At 41.9% G+C, this 13,183-nt stretch overlaps 1 protein-coding gene across 1 annotated transcript in view; it reads right to left on the minus strand.

The window, feature by feature from the left end:
• LOC144525886 (titin-like) overlaps window positions 1-13,183 on the minus strand; it is a 263,814-nt gene that overhangs the window by 150,251 nt on the left and 100,380 nt on the right. Inside the window, 15 exon segments of the mRNA XM_078262949.1 lie at window positions 103-242; window positions 911-1,174; window positions 1,527-1,793; window positions 1,895-2,161; window positions 2,323-2,449; window positions 2,570-2,709; window positions 4,000-4,269; window positions 5,750-6,028; window positions 7,004-7,402; window positions 8,465-8,515; window positions 9,334-11,028; window positions 11,926-12,000; window positions 12,201-12,290; window positions 12,517-12,600; window positions 12,797-12,859. Of these exon segments, the coding sequence (XP_078119075.1) occupies window positions 103-242; window positions 911-1,174; window positions 1,527-1,793; window positions 1,895-2,161; window positions 2,323-2,449; window positions 2,570-2,709; window positions 4,000-4,269; window positions 5,750-6,028; window positions 7,004-7,402; window positions 8,465-8,515; window positions 9,334-11,028; window positions 11,926-12,000; window positions 12,201-12,290; window positions 12,517-12,600; window positions 12,797-12,859 (4,211 nt within the window).

Raw genomic sequence — 13,183 nt, forward strand, 5'->3', positions numbered from 1 at the left:
AAGCGCCACAGAGCAGGTTATAAAAAGGGAACCATTTGCCTTACAGATATTCCCTATAAAATCTGAAACGGTCTGAAAGATTGAACAAGTTGTTGTGCTTACAGAAGAAGGACTGAGAACTTCTCCGTTGAGTTTCCACTGGCCGTGCACATCGTCCTCAGAGATCTCCACCTCGAAGCGAGCCGTCTCTCCATCAAACAGTTCCACGCCATAAATCGGACGCACAACCTTGATGTCCCGAGCTGGAGGGGAAACAAAACAAAATGATCAAGGAATTTAAATATCAAGTTCCTGTTGTGTTCATTCATTACGTTACAGGAACATCATTACGTTCCTCCTCTGATTGACTTGGGAGAAGAAAAAAAAGCAGAGAGTTTTTATATTCTGGCTGTGGAACAGGTTGTTTATAAAAATTGTATTATTGTTTTTGCTTGATTTGCTTAACTTCATGATGGCTTTTTTAAGTTACTTTTTTGCTGAGGTTTTTAGGCCTTTATGTCGACCAAACTGTCAGTGAGAAGACTAATGTCACTGCTACTACATTGCACATATCTGTACATGTTGTTCATATTACATAGCCATATTTATTCTGCTATTATAACACTGCAAATATATGTCTTGTCCTGCCTATGCACCACCTGTCTATACTAGTATATCACATTGCACTTTTCTGCTTTTTTTGCACTTCTGGTTGGACGCAAACTGCATTTCGTTGTCTTTGTACTCTGCACAATGACAATAAAGTTGAATCTAATCTAATCTATATGAGACATGCAACAAAACAGTCAAAGATATTTGACTTTTTCAAAATAAAAGCATGTCCATAAACTTTACATGTCTGGTCCTTGATTTGATTCTTATTTTCCAGTGTGGCCCTTAGTGAAATGATGCTTTAGAGCCTCACGTCTACCTTCGATGTTGAGGCTGGCGGAGGTTTTGTCCGTCCCACAGTCGCAGGTATATTTCCCTTTGTCGCTCTGCGTCACTTTCTTCAGGACGAGAGACCGGCGCGTTGCCTCGGACCGCAACATCACTGTCTTGGAGGCGATGACTTCCTTCTCGCCGTAATACCAAACCACGGGGACGTCTTTGCTCAGTTCACAGTCCAGAGACACCTCGTCTTTCTCCGTGGCAGTGTAATCCTGCAGCTTCGTCACAAAGACGGCGTCGCCCTCTGCAACACAACCAGGACTGAGAGTCAGATTAATTTCATACAGTTGGCTGCAAACGTCCAATCTACGCAAACGTTACAAAGACTGAGACTCTCCTCTGGGAAAGGGCAAAGAAGAAGTAAGAAAGTATGAACATAAAATCCAAGTTGTAAAACAAAAATGATTCTTTAAGTCTTGTGTCTCGTTCAAATCCCACTTGAGACTTTAAGTTCTATCATCAAAGAATTTCAGATATTAACTTTATCTTTGACATGCTTTAATGAATGAGAAGAAAACACACTGATGCAACATGTTTCTAAAGGTCTGTCCGACTCAGGCCAAAAATAAAAGAGGAAGAGGAAAGTTTGCTGTTACCTATGACCGTCAGTTTTGCCATGGAGTAAATCCCTTTGGCCTCGGCCTTTACCAGGCACGTATCATCTAGAGTCAACGTCCTCATTTCTAGACTGTGTTTCTTTCCTTCCACATGTGTCAGCACGGTTCGGCTCACGTGGAGCTTCATTTCATTTCGGTACCAAACCACCGGCACGTTATCGTGCGACAGCTCAAGTTCAAATCGAACCGTTTTACCTTCTTTCACTGTTTGGTCCTGAAGCTGCTGCACAAACTTCAGCCTCATGCCTGAAATAAAGCAGGTCAGTGCACACAGACAGGGGGATTTGTCGCCATCCAACAAACATCCAAAGAGGAAACAACAGGAAGCGTTTGTGTGTGCCACTTACCTTCTACGGCCAGCTGAGCACTGGATCTCTGGCCCAACACTTCGATCGTGTACTGAGCCTCGTCATCAAATTCACAGCTGTTTATGATCAGCATGTGTTTCTTTCCATCATCCATTATTTCATATTTAGGGCTCGGTGTGACAATCTCTGCCCCCCTGAACCACATGACCTTTGACACCTCTTTGGTGATGGTGCATTCAAACTTAGCCTGTTTCTTTTCAGGCACAGAAACATCCCGCAGTGACTCAACAAAGCCCATTTCGATCTCTGCGAGGTGCAAATCAATTCGCCAGTTATTCACAAAAGGAGAAACAGAGACACATCTTTTCTTACCGTATACCTTGTGAAATTCCTTCGTTTTCTGAGACCCACAAATGCAACACAACGACACAAACACGGAGTAGGGTACATGTGTGTCAGGTTTGTACCTTTGACGTTGAGCATGGCGCTAGTGACGGCGTTCAGCGCCTGATATGACACCTCGCCCGCCTGATCCAGCTGCACTTGTTTCAGCGTCAGGAAACGCTTCCTGCCTTGAGATTTAATGTCGCAGGTCTGCAAGAAAAGAACAAACACATACTTGTTTCTCGGAAAGGAAAGCAGACGTCACTGTTACGTACAACACAGTCATGGTGTTTTCATTCTGAGATCAGGGTATTTGTTTTTTAGACTTACCGGAGACCTCATCAACACCTGGCCTCTCAGTTTCCATTCCCCGACTACATCCTCCTCCGAAATCTCAGTGTTGAAGTTAGCTTCCTCCTTCTCGACCACCTCCACGCTGGAGAGAGGCTTCAGGATCTCTGCCTCGCGCTCTGAAACGTCACACACGAGTTAACTACTAATACTGAATACTACTTAAATACTGAACAAGATCAGGGCTGCAACTAACAATTGTTTTCATAGTCTATAAATCTGGTCATTATTTTCTAGATTATTCGTTTAGTTTGGTCTATAAAATGTCAGAACATGGTGAAAAATGTCCATCCCAGTTTCTTAAAGGTCCCATGACATGCTGCTTTTGGATGCTTTTATATAGACCTTAGTGGTCCCCTAATACTGTATCTGAAGTCTCTTTATATAGACCTTAGTGGTCCCCTAATACTGTATCTGAAGTCTCTTTATATAGACCTTAGTGGTCCCCTAATACTGTATCTGAAGTCTCTTTATATAGGCCTTAGTGGTCCCCTAATACTGTATCTGAAGTCTCTTTTATATAGACCTTAGTAGTCCCCTAATACTGTATCTGAAGTCTCTTTTATATAGACCTTAGTGGTCCCCTAATACTGTATCTGAAGTCTCTTTTATATAGACCTTAGTGGTCCCCTAATACTGTATCTGAAGTCTCTTTTATATAGACCTTAGTGGTCCCTAATACTGTATCTGAAGTCTCTTTTATATAGGCCTTAGTGGTCTCCTAATACTGTATCTGAAGTCTCTTTTATATAGACCTTAGTGGTCCCCTAATACTGGATCTGAAGTCTCTTTTATATAGACCTTAGTGGTCCCCTAATACTGTATCTGAAGTCTCTCTTATATAGACCTCAGTGGTCCCCTAATACTGTATCTGAAGTCTCTCAGTCCCACAATGAGCTTTCCTTAGGATGTGCCATTTCTGTGTCTGTAGCTTTACATGCTATTGAGGAGGAGAGAGGGGGGGCAAGGTGGTGGGTGGGGGTGTGGCCTTGACAAACTGCCACTTTGCTCGTTTGAAAGCCATGATGTCTCTCTCTCTCTCATGGGGGGGCCAAATTCTCTGGGCGGGCAAAGCAGAGAAAGGGGAGGTAACCTTTCCCCTTATGACGTCATAAAGGGAAAGTCCAGATCGGCCCATCTGAGCTTTCATTTTCTCAAAGACAGAGCAGGATACCCAGGGCTCGGTTTACACCTATTACCATTTCTAGCCACTGGGGGACCATAGGCAGGCTGGGGGGACTCATTGATGTTAAAAAACCTCATAAAGTGAAATTTTCATGCCATGGGACTTTTAAAACCCAAGGTTTGACAGTCCCAAACCCAAAGATATTGAGTTTAACATGTTTTAAAACAGAGAAAAGCAGGAAACCTCCATATTTGAGAGGCTGAAATGTAAATGTTGCACTAACCTCCGAGTGTGAGTTTGGCCGTGTATCTGCGATCCTCCACCTCGATGGTATAGTCAGAGACGTCGTCCGGCTGGCAGTTTTTGATGGTGAGCGTCATGTCCTTTCCATCTTTGTTGATCTCCACTTTGTCAGAAGGAGCGAGCTCGTTGTCTCCTTTGAACCACTTCCAGTTGGGAGTGTCTTTGAACAGCTCACACTTAAATGTGGCTTTAGCCTTCGGTTTCACATGCTGGTCCCTCAGAGGCTTCGTCAGCCAGTCTTTGATGATTTCTGAGGACGGAGAGTTGAAGTCATTTCAAACAAATTGCAACTATGAAGTCTGAGTTTTAAAGCGTTCTCTGAGATGAAAATAGGGAGCAACGTGGACGTGGTGTTACTGGCGGGCTCTCCCTGATCTGTTGTCTATCACATTTTCTATCTATTGTCTATCCTGATTAATGAAAACGCTGCTTCTCTTTTGTGCTTTCAACTTAAATGTCGGAAAAAATGCCGCCAAAGAAAACGGCAAACCACCCTGACAAGATAGAGGAGATCAAGAAATCTCTCGACTTCTTGTCAGCCGAGATCACAAAAGTCGCAGCTCAGCAAAAGAAAATAATGGATCTGATGGGAGAAATCCTAGCACAAAACCAGACTGATCTCAAGAAGTGGTGTATGTATGACATGCCAATTCGTATGCCATTATTGGCGTGTTATCAAGATGCATCGTTTTTTAGCATGTTTATCAACGCCGTTTGGCCTCCATTGACTTACATTACGTTGCGATTGCGTGTGAATTGATGCCGTAGCGAGTAATGAAAGGGCGAAAATCCCCGTAGGGAGGTTGGTTGGGGGGGTGGATGGGTCAAACACAGGACTTTCACCCAGGAGACCGGGGATCGTGTCACGCATGTCCCGTTTCCTAAATCCAACTGTCCCATTCTTCTTTACCTAAACCCAACTGTCCCGTTCTTCTTTACCTAAACCCAACTGTCCCGTTCTTCTTTATCTAAACCCAACTGTCCCGTTCTTCTTTACCTAAACCCAACTGTCCCGTTCTTCTTTATCTAAACCCAACTGTCCTGTTCTTCTTTACCTAAACCCAACTGTCCTGTTCTTCTTTAACTAAACCCAACTGTCCCGTTCTTCTTTATGCCGCATTCTCAATATGCTGTATACATACATGCGGCTAGCGCAAAATGCGTACAGATAACAGAAAGTGGCATGTATGTTTACGTCATGATGTCACGTTGCACAAAACATGGCAAAGGACACTTTTTTTTATTTTGGATATTATTGTATCATGTTTTTTAACCAAAAACCTGTTGCTGAATGTTTTTCTGGTAACCTTGTTTGACTTCAGATAACGTAGTGCAGCTTATAGTTCATGATTTATAACATAACCAGTGCCCAACACTGTCAAGAACTTGCGTTTTGATGAAAAGGTTAATCTTGTTCCATTATCTATTATTATGGCCACTGTTCATCACACCCCCAACCGGCACTCTCAGACACCGCCTACGAAGAGGTCTGTCTGAGGTTTCTCTCTAAAAGGAAGATTTCCCACCACCCAAGGTTGCTCCCTAAAGGGAGTTTTTCCTCGCCACTGTCACACTAAATGCTTGCTCTTGGGGGAATTACTAGAATTGTTGGGTCTTTGTAAATTATAGTGTGGTCTAGACCTACTCTATCTGTAAAGTGTCTCGAGATAACTCCTGTTAGGATTTGATACTATAAATAAAATTGAATTGAATTGAAATTGAATTCTTACCAATCACTTTGACGTTGGTTGTCGTCTTGACGTCTTCCTGCCCGGCCACCTCACACGTGTAGGCACCGGCGTCTTCCTCAGTGGCGTTCTGGATGGTCACAGCGTGCTGCATACCAATGATATTAATGGCCACTTTTCCCGCCTTTTTCTTCAGGAGGGCGCCGTTACGCTTCCAGACCACATCTCTCTCTTTGTTTAACTCACAGGTCAGGTACATGGGCTGAGTCTTAATACAGGACGTCTCTGGTTCCAACTCCTTCAACCATTTCACCGGCAGCTCTGCACAAGGAGAGTTACAGAATTTAAAAAACAATAACGGCTAGGTATCATTTGGTGCTTATATAAGGGGTATTAGGGGTGAATCATTGGCAAAGTATCACAGTATTTTCCGTGGCATTACTGTATTGATACGCGGGTGCCAAGATTAAATCTTTTTACATAAATTGCTAAATTCAAGGGAGATAAACAAACAGAGATAAAACATATGTTTAACAACAAAGCCTTTCTTTAGGGATATAGTTTGAAGTTGTAAAAAGGTAGGGCTGTCAAAATGAACGCGCTAAGAATGAGTTAACGCATATTTCTCTCTTTAACGTCACTCAGTTTTTCGACGGCCAATTAACGCATGTGCGTTCTGTGATTTGGGCCTCAGACCGCTCTGTAATTGTTGTGGAACGTTGTGGATGGCTAGAAGACAACAAAGCTAGTCGAGCAGAAATGGAGGAAGAAAAGGGTCTTTTGAACGGCAAGTTGAGTTTTAAAGCCCTTCTAGATGGTTCTCTCCAATAGACTAAATTTGCATGTACACTCATTTGCCCTTGTTTTGGATTGAGGCAATAATAATTAACATTTGTCTGATCCCGTGTTGAAAAGAGCATTAAAAACTTGAAAAAAGTATCCCTTTTAAAGAACATTTAGAACAGATGAAAAAAGATGGGATTAATTTGCGCTTCATCGCAAGTTAACTATGGACAATCATGCAAATAACCACGATTAAATATTTTAATCGATTGACAGCAAAAAGGTATTACAGTGCAATATATCGCAAAATAAATGGCTAAATATGTTATCATGACATAAGTATCGTGATGAAATCGTATCGTGGGAACCTCTGGTGATTCCTACCTCTAATGTCACACCATACCTGAGTTTGAGAACTTTTTGATGCCAACAGAAAGCTTGTTTTCTTTCAATCAACATAATACATTGAAATTCTCAAACATTATGTTGGATAAAAAGCCCTCATTAGTTTACCTTCAACAACAAGCTTGGCTGTGCATGTTATTTCCTTGCCAGCGTTCTTGCCCACACAGGTGTATTCACCGGTGTCAGACAACTGGACATCAATAATGTTCAACTTGCGATCTTTGCCATCAGCTGTAAATTTGTGTTTTGGCCCCTCGCGGAGGTTGCTGCCATCTTTCATCCACGTCGTGATGGCGGTGGAAGGCGAAATCTCACACTCAAACACAGCAGATGAGCCGATAGACTCGGCTTCCTTCAGCACGATGTCCTGAATCTTTTTGACGAATTTCAGAGGCACGGCTTTGAGCTTAAATCCTCCGAAGGGTTCCTCTGGTGGTGACGGGCCTTTTCCACCAGGCCTCAGGCCACGGCCCTTGCCACCGTCACCAGGAGATGGCGTTTGTCTCGCTGCAACGTGACATACAAAAAACCCATCAAGTTAGTTTAATAAGAAGGTGAGAAAAGAATCAGACATTGGACAATGGGATGGTTTTAAGACCTTGTGCCTACTGGGAATTAAAAGTCATTCTGTCAAAAAAATCTCACATTTAAGAAAACTCTCTGTGTTACAATATAAGATTATGTTAAAGATGATAAACATGCAAAGCCACTCATTATGAGCTTCCAAAAGGATTCTTTGAAGAAGCCCAAAACTACAAGGTGACATACACAACAAACCACATGTACAACACGCAAAGAGAGAAAGATGTAGCAACTCCAGCAACTGTGAAGCCAATTAGCAAAAGATAGAGATTCCAGACAGACTACCCACCTGTGTTTTCACGTTGTGAAAGTTTAAACGTGTCCTGAAAAATATCTGTAACCCTAAATATTTGTTTTCTTTAAGCATGTATGTGTCCGTAACAACACACGTTAAAGGTCAAAGAATATGGTGTGAACATTGACACCAACTTTTCTAGCTACTAATAAAAAGCAGTGCTCCAATTGGCTGGTATCAGTACAAGAATGATACTATTGGTCCCAGCCTCTTGTCTGTAATAAATAGCTCTCTTATGAATGGCACAGTCCCATCTAGCCCATTCTATATTTTTATTCTATCCCTTTGTTTTTTTAAAACATAATATAACTTTGTACAGCACTTTGTTCAGCCTAGGTTGGTTTTAAACCTATAAATAAATTGACTTGATGTACACATTTCGATTGGTAGGCTATCAAACCGCTTGAGGTTTGAAACTTAGCCCTAATATTGATCATCATCAGAAAACGTTTTTGCTGATATTAAAAGCTTAACACAGCTGGAGCTGCTGCCCCTGCGACCCGACCACGGATAAGCGGACAAAGGTGGATGGATAAAAGCTTAACACAAAAGATTAGTTTTTTTTTGGAAAGGACAAGACAAGAAAACAACTTACAATTAACAAATATCATGAATGGAGCAAACTAAATTGCTTCAGACATTATGTAGCAAAAAGAGCAAACTGTTAGTACACATTTTTACTGAATTCATACCCCCAAATCCTCTGCCTCTGCCTTTTGGTGCCTCCTCTGTTGGTTTCCCATCTGGACAAGAAACAATAAGATGAGTGTCTCGCTTTGAGATAGCTGTTGGCGTAAATACTCCGGCAGAAGGCAAGATAAAGATTTGAGCAAAGATAACATGCTAAGTCAAACATATTCTTTTCAACAACACATGAAAACATTCATGGGACATCACACAGCACACAATGAAAAGGATAAAGATGGAGTGAAATCTTTTGAAAAGCGGAGGAATAATGGGACAAGATGACCAAAGGGACAAACATGGATGGAAGACGATGCAGAAAACTAAAAGTTGTAGTGAAAGACGTGAACACACGTAAAGACGGACACTTTATGATTGATGTGGATGAGACATTTGAGGACAGACATAATATGAAGGACAACATGAGAACATCTCAATGGATGGACGGTGAATAAACAGATGGACAGACGGATAAATTAAAACATGAGATCTATATGAAGAAATGAAATCAAGTGAGCTGTTCCAATACCGACCAAGAACCGGCCTAAAACTGCCTAAAAAGCTATAGTCAGTAAGAGTCACTGCACCTATGCGATACCACGACATTTAGCCCGAAAAATCTACTTTAGTACTTACTTACTTAGTATTTATGTTGTTTTTTCGTTATGATCATTATGATGATGATGTTATACGCACTGTTATCGGATTGGTACTCGGTATGACGATATGTAAGATCAGGTATCGGAATTGGGAAAGAAAAGAATGGTATTGGAACATCTCTGTTAAAAAAGATGTGATGAGGATTAGATGAGTCATTCGAGATGGATGAGGTGGTTCCAGAGTCATCAGATGAGGATTTTGTCGGCCTTCGTCTCACCTCGTTTGGCGCCAGGCGTGCCTGGAGTCTCCAACGCCCCATCCACCCCTTCACCTTCCCAGTCATCCGAAGGAACCAGCTCCCAGCCCCATGCCTCCTCTTCATCCTCGCCTTCCTTTTCTTCAGCCTCCTCTTCGAACACCTCCTCCTCTGGCTGTGTGGGTACTTTCTTCATCTGCACGGCTCCGGGAGAAACCTCCTTCACCACGGGGATCCGCCCTTTACCAGGCTTCGCCGGTTGTGAAGCCTCATCTGGTGACGCTGGCTTCTTTGGGACCTTTTTGAGTGTAACAGCTTCGACAGAGTCTTTCGGTGAAACAGTTTTGGGAATCCTTTCAGCACTTGGCTTATGCTCAACAGGGATGTGCTCCAGTTCTTTCGGTTTCTGCTTATCAACTTTTGGTGATGGCGTCTTCTTTAGCTCAACCTTCTTCAGTTGCTCGATAGGTTTAAGGGGCTTGTCTTCATCTACCTTGTCTTTACCCAGTCTAGGCGAAGGAGTCTTTTTGAGTTCGATACCTTTCTTCAAGATATCGGTTTGCTTTTGTGGGATTTCTTTCTCCGGTTCTTTCTTTTCTGGTGGGCTGGGCTTCTTTGGTGAAACAGCTGGTTCCTCTTTCTTCTGAGGTTTCTCATCTTCTTTTTTAGGTGTTGCAGTCTTTTCAACTTTCCTAAGCTGCTGTTCTGTTGGCTCTCTTGGAGTTTCAACTCTTGGAGTTCGACTGGGTACCTTTGTGTCCACAGGCTTTGGTTTCTCTTCCTCGGATGCTTTATCTGGCTTTTCTTCAGGCTTGGCTACTTTGTCGAAAGGCTTCAACATGACCTGCTCTGGCTCTTCCTCTTTCTTTGGCAATTTCTTTATTTTCTTTTTAGTTAAATCTGGCTCAGGTTCTTCACCTTTTGGCGCCTTAGGGGTTCTTATCCATCTTGATTTCTCATCTTCTGCCTCCAGCTTTTCAGGTTCCTCCATTTCACCGAGTTCAGATGCCTTTTCAGCTGCAGCAAAGACTCGTTCGGTTCTTCCATGTGGTAGTACCTCTCGATCCTCTCTATCGCGAAGCTTTTCAACCATCAGTTCTGTATCGTAATGCCTCATCACTTCACCTTTATGAGTTATGACTTCTTTCTCAGGTTCTTTAGGCTTAGTTGGCACCTTTTTTAGTTGGATCTTTTGCGATTCTTCCTCTGGTTTGCCTGATTTTTCAAACGGTTTTAGTTTAACTGAGTCTTTCTGCTCATCTGCCTTAGGCAATTTCGTTATTTTCTTCTTATCTACATTTGGCACATCAGGTTCTTCCTCTTTCTGTGGTTTTGGTGTTCTTGTCCATCCTTCTTTCTCTGTTTTCTGTACAACTGCAATCTTTTCAGCTTCCTCAAAATAGCCCAACTGCGCCGTTTCCTCCTCTGCAGTGAAGACTCGTTCAGTTCTTCCGAGCGTTATCACCTCTCGATCTTCTCTGTCATGAAGTCCATAAACCATTAGTTCTTGATCTTGATGCCTCGTCACTTCTGCTTTATGAGTTATGACTTGTTTTTCAGGCTCGGGAGGTTTCACTGGAACCTTCTTCAGCTTAACAACCTCTGCTTCTGGTTCCTTCTCTCTGGGAACTCTTGGGAACTTACTCTTCAGCTTTGGCGATTCAGGGGTTTTTGCCTCCTGAACTGGGATCTTACCCTTTTGCTTAAGAGGTGGAACTGTGGTTGAGGCAGTAAAACATAATTTATAACTTTCACATAGAGACACAGGAAACAGGAAACTTAACAATTCATCTGACACTTTTGCAACACAGGACTCACACACCACTTAAAAATGCAAAGGAAAAGCAAGAGATATCTGTGATGTTTAAGGCAGAATAAATCAAATTTTAAAACGAAGAAATTAATATTTGGTATACCTTTAGTTGGTCCAGGTGCTGAAACTGGTTCCTTGTCTGGAATAATTTTAATAAGATCAATATAAGTATACGCAATGCAAACAATAACAAACAAAACATTTTTTTCAGACAGACACTTGAGTTAAGGTGTGGCATGCATTTGTTTTCTGTTTCCAGAATACGTTGGTCATTGTATGTGTACCAAGTTACACTAAGGTAACTCCAGATACACCAAGAGATGTTTTACAAAAGCCAGTTTGAAGGTTATTCGGCCTCATTCATCAGAAACTGTTAATATGAAATATTTGGATTAGAAAATGTAAAATGGATTTTAGTTTATAGAAACATCACACAAACAGATTAAGACAGAATTAGACATGAATGCATTTCTTAAACCAAAGCTCTGATCGCTTTGTATGAAGACTGAAGCTGTCACATGAGAAACCATTCAAAGCAAGAGAAAAACATAAATGAAAGCTACAGAAGACATGTTACCTTCAGGTGGAGAGATTGTCTCTGATACAGGAGAGGGTTTCTTCGCCACTGGTACAACTTGAGCTACAAGAATGCCAACTTGATTAAATCACTGGCAAAGATGTTGTGAACTGACAGACACTCAAATAAAACAGACATAATTTAAGAATTCAGACCAACAGATTTCTTTGAGTAAGGACAACCAGGAAGTTAAACAACGTATATGACAAACAGAAGAAAGTACCTGTAGGAGGTACAACTTTTTCAGCTGGAGGCTTTTGTGTTGGTGGAGATGGTCTCTTTTCCTCTCGAGGAGACACTTAGGAGCACAAGATAGCAAAGGTCATGACCAAGGGAACAGAAGATATGAAAGTGACAAGACATTAAAACAGACAGAGGACAGATTAAAGAAGTTAAGAGTGAAGGCAATTGCACATGGATAAAACAGAGAAACAAAAACAGAACCAGACCAAACACATATACATAAACAGAGGAAACAAAACAGAGTGAAAAAACTACCTTCAGGAAGAGCAACTTTGGCTGCAGGAGCAATAGGAGCTGAAGGCTTTGCTGCTGGTGCAGACGGTTTCTTCTCCTCTGGACGAGACACTTTAAAATACAAGATGCCAAGTTCACGACCAAGACAACAACATGGCCAGTCAAGACAGACCGTTGTACTAAAACAATGCAAGATAAAACTGAAGACACAGACAGCAAGTGGAATTGCAATCGACAAAAGAGAAAATCATGACGATCTCTTTTGATCAGGTAGCAAAGAAAACAAACAGACATATATTTAGTTTACAACAACATACAAACCCAAGTGAAAAACTACCTGCATGAGGAGCAACTTTCTCTGCAGGAGGAGGTGAAGGCTTTGGTGCCGGTGCAGATGGTTTCTTCTCCTCTGGTGGAGATACTTTGGGAATACAAGATGCCAAGATCACGAACCAAGAAAACAATACGCTTGGTCAAAACAAAAACATAACGAATGACACCAAAAGATAAAAACATGGAAAACTGAAGACAAGTGTGACAATAAGAACAACACAAACAACATGACTGACTCTTGATGAGCCAGCAAAGATGAGGAAAGTACAAACTAAACAGACTACCTGCAGGAGGAGGTGAAGGCTTTGGTGCCGGTGCAGATGGTTTCTTCTCCTCTGGCGGAGATACTTTGGGAATACAAGATGCCAAGATCACGAACCAAGAAAACAACACACTTGGTCAAAACAAAAACATAACGAATGACACCAAAAGATAAAAACATGGAAAACTGAAGACAAGTGTGACAATAAGAACAACACAAACAACATGACTGACTCTTGATGAGCCAGCAAAGATGAGGAAAGTACAAACTAAACAGACTACCTGCAGGAGGTGAAGGCTTTGGTGTGGGTGCAGATGGTTTCTTCTCCTCTGGGGGACATACTTTGGGAATACAAGATGCCAAAATAAAGACCCAACATACAAAACATGGTCAAACAAGACTTATTAAC

Source organism: Sander vitreus, chromosome 11, assembly GCF_031162955.1.
Source record: "Sander vitreus isolate 19-12246 chromosome 11, sanVit1, whole genome shotgun sequence".
Lineage (NCBI taxonomy): Eukaryota > Metazoa > Chordata > Actinopteri > Perciformes > Percidae > Sander > Sander vitreus.